The sequence below is a fragment of the Triticum aestivum genome, chromosome 7A (assembly GCF_018294505.1).
Source record: "Triticum aestivum cultivar Chinese Spring chromosome 7A, IWGSC CS RefSeq v2.1, whole genome shotgun sequence".
In the NCBI taxonomy this organism is placed as follows: domain Eukaryota; kingdom Viridiplantae; phylum Streptophyta; class Magnoliopsida; order Poales; family Poaceae; genus Triticum; species Triticum aestivum.
The window spans coordinates 216518194-216527429 of NC_057812.1; the positions used below are offsets into that span (position 1 = coordinate 216518194).

General features: G+C 44.8%; 1 protein-coding gene across 1 annotated transcript; it reads left to right on the top strand.

The window, feature by feature from the left end:
- The first annotated feature begins 2827 nt into the window (after nt 1–2827).
- LOC123152600 (probable galacturonosyltransferase 4) lies at nt 2828–7173 on the top strand. Its single transcript, XM_044572103.1, has 8 exons — nt 2828–3393; nt 3483–3520; nt 3614–3658; nt 3758–4111; nt 4893–5158; nt 5292–5649; nt 5800–6375; nt 6614–7173. Exons 1-8 carry the CDS (start codon nt 3261–3263, stop codon nt 6887–6889), a joined length of 2046 nt encoding a protein of 681 aa, XP_044428038.1. The 5' UTR covers nt 2828–3260; the 3' UTR covers nt 6890–7173.
- Nucleotides 7174–9236: the final 2063 nt, after the last annotated feature.

The following is a 9236-nucleotide window of genomic DNA, read 5'->3' on the forward strand; positions in this document are numbered from 1 at the left end:
AAGTGCGTTGTTCTATCTAGGTTATTGAGAACGAAGGCCTGATGAAAAGCAAAATATCCTAGTATTTCATGCAAGAACATGACAGCTGCTAGAGTAGAAGAATCCGGCCTGGAGTAGAGCTGTCAGCGGCGGCCGTTCGCCGGAGTTTGTGGCCGGACGCCAAACGCTTTCGCGTGTTTGCGCCCAGAAGCATGCACTGTTTCGGCCAGATTAACTGGACGAGCGGGTGAGAGCGAGCATTCATCCAGAAGCTTTAATTAAAAGAAATATCAACTCTACTCGAGGAAGCGCCCAAAATTTGGGCTTTGCCCAGTTGCGGTAACTGCCGTTCCAAATTTGGACGAGTTAAATACATTAGAAGTCTTATAACTTGCGCGCGACGATCAGTTTGGTGCACGAACTTGCAAAATATGTGTTTCTGGTCATTAAACTTGTGCGGGTGTGCAAATACGGTCATATTTCCCGTACGTGGATGTATTTGCTGCCTACGTGGCAATGCCAGTGTAGCAAGGGCCCATTGTCAGTGCCTAGTGAACGTGATGTTTTTCTGCAAAAACACCCTCATTTTTTTACTTTGTACAAAAGCACTCCAACAATAGTTGTCCGCTGGGTCTCAGCCGTCAGTATTCGCTGTAAAAACATTTGGCTGGGAAAAAAAGGGACGGAGCGAGTTTGAAACTACAAACTGTTGTAATGGCGCTAACAACCTAACCACCTCAACTGATCGTGCTTGCTGTTTCATTTGGACTACTAAGGTATATCACCTCTTGGATAAAAGTACACATTCTGAATATATTTTCTTTTCTCTACATTTTCCAATTCAAAATGATTCAGATTCAAACAAAATTTCCACTGATTTGTTTGAAAGAAAATTACATACATCCTTCTGCACAACATTTTCTTTTATCTAGATTTTTAATTTAAAATTCGAATTTAAAGAAAAAATTATTTGATTTTTCCGGGAAAAAATTACGTAAATTCATTCGGACCTGTATTTTCGTTTATCAAGATTTTCCAATTTTAATATATTCGAATTCAGACAAAATATCCAGTGATTTGTTCGAAAGAAATTTGCGTACATTGATTATGAACTGTATTTCTTTTATATAGCTTATTCAAATTCAAACAAAAATTAGATGATTTGTCCAAACAATACTTACATTCATTCTGAGCCACATTCCTTTTCTCTAGATTTTCAAATTTCGAATTATTCGATTTGAAACAAAGTTTTTCTGATTTGTCCCCATAAAATGTGTATATTCATTGTGCACTATATTTACTGTGCACTATATTCACTTTTCCATATTTTTAATTTTTAAATTACTTGAATTCAAGCAAAAAAAAGTTAATTTCTCCAAAAAAATTATGTACATTATTTTTTACATATAATTTTTTATCTAGATTTTCGAATTTATAATGAGTTCTGTTGATTGTCCGAAAGAAATTGATGTATATTCATTATGAACTATATTTTATTGTAAATAGAAAAAAGAAAGAAGAATACATAAGATAAATTGTGTTTATCTATTTAAATGTCATTGTGGCTGATGTTTTTTTAACTCATTGTGGCCGGATGGTTGGTGCTCCCACACGCGGCGAGCTTATGTGTTCATAGGTTCTTCTAAAAAATGTGATCATAGGTTCGAACCGGTGCCTTCCCTTTTTCTCGTTTTGGTTTCTATTTTAGCTCGTACTATCTTTTTTTAAGGCCGCACAATATTTCTTATATAAAGCTAATTGTGCTCCAAGAGTGTGAACAATATATAGGTCAATTGGTTATCGAAGCGTGGCGGATCGTAGCAGGTGTTCTGTTCGAATCCCAATATTCGTTCATCATTTTTCATTTTATTTGAGGATTTTTTTGCATAAATAAAAAAAATGCAAGGGTGCTTCCTGAAGAAAAAAGATAGTGCACACGGGTTACCCATCGCTGACAATGGACCCCTGCCATGTAGGCACGCCATGTATTGACATGATACAGCTGAATACGGTAGAAAGCACCGTATATGAACGGAGGGACAAGTTAGATGACCAGAAACACGTATTTTACAAGTTTATGCATCAAACTAACCGTCGCGTGCAAGTTCTATGACTTGCAGTGTATTTACCTCAATTTGGACCGTCTTAACTTAACCCGGTGGTAGCACATTGATTGCGAATTTGTCGAGTCACTAATAACTGCAGTGATTTAATGGGGACGCCAGCTAGCTACTACCTCCGTCCCGGTGTATAAGTCATTCGCGTAGTTCTAGGTCGATAATTTAACTATCTAAATATGTATTATATGTGACAAAAAATATATATTTAGAAACTACATCCGCGTGAAAATCTACTGATATACTTTTCATGACATATAACACATATTTAATTCCTCAATCGATGACCTAGAACTACGCGAATGACTTATACACCCGGACAAAGGGAGTAATTAAGTTTCTCTAGATGATGATGAGGCGCCGGTGAGTAGTCGTTGCGTTTAGCAGGCCGGACCACGTAACATGTGCACGTACGTCCACCGGCACCCTGGAACGAACTCTGGGGCGCAGACCGCATGCATGGGTGCAGAACGGATGGAGCGATCCGGGCGGTCGGGTGCTCCCGGGGACGGCCGGGGCCGAGGTGTGGTGGTACGAGGGAGGGAAACGCGAAAGGCATTGGCGTGGAGTGCTGCGCTGGGTCCGCCGCCCATGCACCAGGGAATGTGGGTTCCGTGGCCAGGAGGAGCCCGATCAGGACCATCCGTCCGTCCGTCCCCAGGCCAGGTGAATCCGTGGCGCCAGGGAAGGGGCAGGGGTCCACGCGGTGCACGCCTGCCTCTGCCCGCGCGAGCGCAACCGCCTCCTTCCTTGGCCGAGGCTCGAGAGAGATGCCTCCGCGCGCCTTGGCAGTTGCATGTCGACCTGAGTTGCCATTTGTTTCACATAGAAGAAGATGGCACAAAAAATATTGATTCTTTTTACATGTGATGTTCATGTAATTTGTCATGGTATATAAACAGAATTTACCATGCTTTGTTCAACAAATTTTCTATGCTTCAAAAATAATTTACAAAACAGATTTTATTATGGTGTATGCGGGCGAGAATTAGCAAAATCCCGCCCCAAACAGAACCACCGGAGCGTGGCAACCCTGATCTTGACGGCCTGGCGTGAACCTGAATGCGCACTGACCCGCAGAGGTCTCTCTGAACCGAACGCTCCCAGGACACTCATAAGCGGCGGCTCTAATCATCACGTCGCCGGAGACGATCGACTGCGGCCATGGCCGCGGCGCGGCGGTGGCGGCGAAAATGTAGGACGCGGGACGCAGTGCTGGCGCTGCTCATCGCCTCGGTGCTCGCGCCCCTCGCGCTCTACAGCGGCGCACCCATCTCCCCCTTCTCCGGCCCCGCCCGTACGCCTCTTGCCCTTGCCCCTTCGTTCGCAACGGAGTGCCCACCGAACCCGTCCCTGACGCGTGTGTGTTCTTGGTGATTTTCGCAGTGACAGGGAGCGCCTTCGGCCCTGATCCCTCCAATTTGGTATGGCCGCGTTTGGGAATTTCTTCATGTTACTGAAAGGCTTTCGGAGGTCGACTGAAGCTTTGCGGTCCTGACGTGTTTCCCTTTTCGTAGATTTCCCGGAACGAGGCGGGGAAGCGCCTGAACGCTCTGCCGCAGGTGAATTTCTTCTTAGATATGCGTCCATTTGTTCTTCTTCTTCCTAAATGAATGTGAAAGGTTGTCATCTGAAGTTTGTAGTGCTGAATATATTCCTAGGACACATTTGATCCTGTGCCGAAGGATGCATCGGATACAGGAGCGAACAATGTGGGCGATCAGGGTACTCAACTGGGACAGAATGGTGGAATTCATCAAGTTGTCATGGGAAGCAATATAGAGATGTCAGGTGAATCCAGGGTTAGTAAGGACAGCGGAGTGCGCAATGTAGAAGAGGCGAAGGTGTCGTCACATGATATGAGTAAGAGAAAACGAGCTGATGGCGTGGTTATTACTTCGGAGGAGGGTGCTCAGCTCACCAAACAGAGTGGCCTGACCAATTTTGGTGCAGCCGGGGATAACAAAGTTCGTGCAATGCACAATGCTGGAGATCTAAATGTCCAATTGGACAAGGTAATGACTGTTTTGTTTTTTGGAAACTAGAGCTGTGCATACATTCCTGCTCATCAATTAAAACTTATAGGTGTTACATTTGTACATAAATAACTCTGAATTATGTGAACAGACAAAATCCTTATTACCGGATTAAGTCTAGGCTTATTGAGGCATGGTTTATTACATTCTGTCACTAACAGAGTCATCCTAGGTCAACATTCAGTTTGCAGTTTCTGCTGTGCTGCCGGGCTGGTGGCCTCATGGAATATCAAATTTTCGTCATGACTAATCTCAAAGTACTCCCTCCAAATTTGAACAGAAACCACGACAAGTATTTTGGAACGGAGGGAGTACTATTTGTTTCACTTCTTTGCGGTTCTTATGTTTATTAGCTTTCCTTCTTGTAACTAATTGTAGGCGCATCTCCTTTCCATTTATTGAGGCAACGAATCCTTTTGGTTTTGTTCTTACAAATGCTTTCTTTGTAGAAACACTAATTGAAGAGAACCTGCCGTTTACTCCCTGTTGTGGACTTGCCTATCATTTAGGCTTTGTTATTGCTCTGCAGTCTTTTTTCTTCAACATATTAATAGATAATAAACCAGTGGTGGTGTATTTTAGGGAAAAAAAGAACTTGGAAAATATTATTACGAGTCACTTATTGAGAGAAGCTTTCTATACCTAGCTTTTTGTGTAATTTATAGAATTAATCTGCAGCTTTTAGTTTTCACAGGCTGACAGTATACTTTTTCTTTTGGCATTAGGTAATGATTTAACCAATAGTGATTTGATTTTCCAGAATGATGAAAAATCATCTCAGCAAATTACAGACTCTACGTCAAAAGAGTCTGGTGCAATGATAACTAGTAGTAATACTAGTTATTCCCCAACTTCTTCAGATAAGACGATACTCGTTCTCAAGGACCAGTTGAGAAGAGCGAAAGGATACATTGGATTTTTACCTTCTAGAGGCAATCATGGGTTTGTAAAGGATCTCCGAAGAAGGATGAGGGATATCCAGCAAGCACTGAGTGGTACAACCATTGATAGGCAGTTACCAAAGAAGTACTTCTCTTTCTTTGTATTAAAAAGTATTTCACCCTTGGTGTTGAGTGATGATGCGTACCTGCTGTTTTGGTTACTCTTTTATAACAAGTGACCGGCTCTTAACTATTTAACCCAATTTTATTGTTTACAGTGTCCATAAAAAAATTAGAGCGATGGAATTGATATTAGCAAAGATCAAACAAGTCCATGACAACTGTGCAGCTGCCATTGATAAGCTACAAACAAACCTTCACTGGACAGAGAACCAGCTCGAGGCTAACAAGCAAGAGGCTACCTACGCAGCACAGGTAGCAGCTAAAGCTCTGCCAAAGAGGCTTCATTGTCTTGCGCTGCGGCTTACAAATGAGTACTATACATCCAGTTCCAACAATAAGCATTTTCCATATCAAGACAAGTTGGAAGATCCGAAACTACATCACTATGCATTATTCTCTGACAATGTACTTGCCGCCGCTGTGGTTGTGAACTCAACTCTTATACATGCTAAGGTATATTGTTTGGTGCAGAAGGGAGCACGCATAACTAATTAGGTGCTTACATCATTGCAAGTAAACTTATGGTGCAGTGACCATTTTCAGAAAATTCAAATTCATTTTACATGTACCAAGTACTAATATCTTAACCTAAATAAAATGCAGAAACCAGCAGACCATGTCTTCCATATTGTGACTGATAAACTTAATTATGCTGCAATGAGGATGTGGTTTTTGGCGAATCCCCCGGTTAAAGCTGCTATTCAGGTCCAGAAAGTTGATGACTTTACATGGCTAAATTCGAGCTACAGTCCAGTTCTGAAGCAACTGGCGTCCCAGTTCATGATCAATTACTACTTCCATACTCCACAGAATAAACCTGATAGAAACCCCAAGTTCCGGAACCCCAAGTACCTGTCAATTCTCAATCATCTGAGGTTTTATCTTCCTGAGATCTTCCCAAAACTTAACAAGGTGTTATTTGTCGATGATGACATTGTAGTCCAGCAGGACTTAAGTCCACTTTGGTCGGTAGATCTCAAAGGCAGGGTTAATGGTGCCGTCAAAACCTGTGGTGAGATTTTCCATAGGTTTGATAGGTATCTCAACTTCTCAAACCCTCTTATCGCCAAGAAATTTGACCGACGTGCATGTGGGTGGGCATATGGCATGAACATGTTTGATTTGTCTGAGTGGAGAAGGCAGAATATTACTGCTGTGTATCACTACTGGCAAGAACAGGTGAGTATTCGTGAGCTTCTCAACGATATTTAAAGTGAGCCCTCAACTTTATATTTCGCATGAGCTCCGACAACAAGTAAAATGAAAATTGCATTTCTTTCTTTCCGTATGAGCATTATTTATTTGCCATTGATCCCTTTTATTTAAGTACTGAACTATGTTGGAGCTGAGTATGTTTTTGCTATTCTGTTCTACTCTTGCCATATATTCCACAAAGCACATGTTTCTCATTCTGCAGAATGAACATAGACTGTTATGGAAGTTAGGAACACTCCCTGCTGGCCTGGTGACATTCTGGAACAACACCTTCCCTCTCGATCGCTCATGGCATCTCTTGGGCTTAGGATACAAGCGGAATGTCAACCCAAAGGATATCGATCGGGCTGCAGTCATACACTACAACGGGAATCTGAAACCTTGGCTTGAGGTTGGGTTGCCAAAATACCGCAATTACTGGTCCAAGTATGTCATTTTCGATCACGCGTTCGTAAGGGAGTGCCACATACATCCGTGAGTTGCTGCTGCGGAATCCTGTGCATAGTCTGCTGAGATGGTTTCAGGTTTTTTGTAGCTCTGTAGGGCGTCTCTTCCTTGGTATCCACATTATCTAGAGCGTTGGTTTGCTGACTAAATCACAGTGCAAGCAAGTCGTAGCAGGCCTTGGAATAAAATGTGCAGTAGAGGCTAGAGCCAACAGTGCTGTAGAGGTCAAATCTGTAGTAGGTTTGTTCTATTGGTTCTTTCTGATGCTACTGCTTTTTGTAGGAGTGGTAAAAAAAATTAGCTTTTGTTTGTCAACCCTAGTTCTGTTTGGTCTGGTCAGCATGCATATCTTACCCAGTTAAGTAGCTATACGAAATGAGTTTGCTTGCTACTGGTAAATTCACACCGCTCAAGCGATATTAGTATCGTCATGCGCTGTCTAACAGATCTTGCAACAGACACAAACATTACTCGTTACTCCACCATTCTAAAACTCTCCACCATGGCCATCAATGGCCGTGAAGACAGCTTCAATACGAGTAACGGAGTCCTGGGAGTAATCTACAGTAACCAACAGCGTTACCGCGCTGGTTTAATCTGCAAGTGAGACACGGACACCTTGCTCTACAAATACTGCACTGTGTACTACTGACACAGCACAGCAGCATTGCAGAGTTGCGTGCGTGCGTACGTACAACCGCCACCTCGTGCTGCACGCAACAATGGCGGGCCACTCGTGCTCGGTCCTCCGCCTTTGCCTCCCGATCCTCGTCCTCGTCGTCGGGCACGCCGTGTCGACGACGGCCGCCGCGGCGGCAGAGGCCCCTGGGCACCGCGGCCGCCCGGTCGCCCCCGACTGCTGGAAGACCGTGATGGAGACGCCGGTGCCGTGCGCGCGCGACATCATCCGGACGCTAGTCCGGGGCGTGCCGCACCTCAGCAAGGAGTGCTGCGTGGTGCTGGGGCAGGTCGGCGAGAAGTGCGTCGTCGACGTGTTCTCCCGCCTCCACTTGGGCGCCGCCTACCTCCCCGTCGTCAACCGCATTTGTGGCTTGCTCTCCGGCGTCGTTGCCTAGGCCCTATGCTATAGCTCCTGCTTTCGAGTGGCACGCACGGCGTACTGAACAATTCCATGCACGCAACAATAACAACAACAACAAAATGGGTGTTTTTTTTTGATTGGAGAACACCGCATAAAACTCACTCAGGATTCGCCTCTTGTACCTTCTCTGGGCATCTTCATCCTCACTGTCCACATCGCCAGACAACACCTATACATATAGTAAAACAAATTTGGCATCAAATCACTGATTACATGCCGTGAAGTAGGATTAGAAATTTATGGCTATTTATTTATACATATTTAGAGATTATGATTCAATCTTTAAGCACAGTCGTCTATGTACAGACCAATCTTGAAGAAAATAATGGCACAAACATATGTAGGTCATTCAAAATCAATTGTCAAGTCCTGGTTAGGAATTATTAGCACGAACACTAACCCTAGTCGGATTACTAGCAGAAATTATTTGCACAGATGAAACAACTAATCACTTATCACCTGTACCATTCAAACAATCAATATACTACACGGATCTAACGAAACTTACTCAGATTTCATGGATTGGGAGAACATAACCACATGATTTCTATTCCAAAAAGGGGGAGGCAGGAGTAACCAAAGAAACCCTATGATCTATTTGATACATAAATGGGTATAGATTACTAACCAGCTGTCCGTCTTTGTCGGAGTCATCGCCGGAGTGGTTGTCGGAGTCGTCGCCAGAGTGGTCGTCGGAGTCATCGCCGGAGTGTTCGTCGGAGTCATCACCAAAGTGGTTGTCGGAGTCGTCGCCGGAGTGGTCGTCGGAGTCGGTGTGGAACTCCGCCTCCGGCTGTGGAAGCTCGACGCCGTCGATGACGTCAGGGTGCAGCGATAACTCGCCAGCGGTGACGGCAACCTCTGTCTCCATCTCCACGCCGTGCTCCGGTGCTTTAGCAGCCTCGGAGTTGCCACTCCCTCCGATGGGGCGCTTCGGCGGCATCCTCATACACTGACGACTTTGAGGACTGAGAGCGGCGTCGAGGTTGCAAGCGGAGAGAGAGAATTGTGTGTGCGTAGCGATGATGGGTGGTGTGGCCGCTCGGGCGCACCATTAATATGGAGTAGTGGGAGTTGTGGGAGAGAGGCGGGCGGCGGTCAAACCGATGGCTCGCCTCCCGGTGAGCCTACGCACCGGACTGCTGGCATGCCTACCAAAGTTTCACACAACTACTCGCACGCTTCCCAATGACACTGCACAACGAGCACGCCTCCGTCAATTCACACACCTGCACACACGCCTCCCCGTCTACCTGCACGGCGGACTACTCCCATG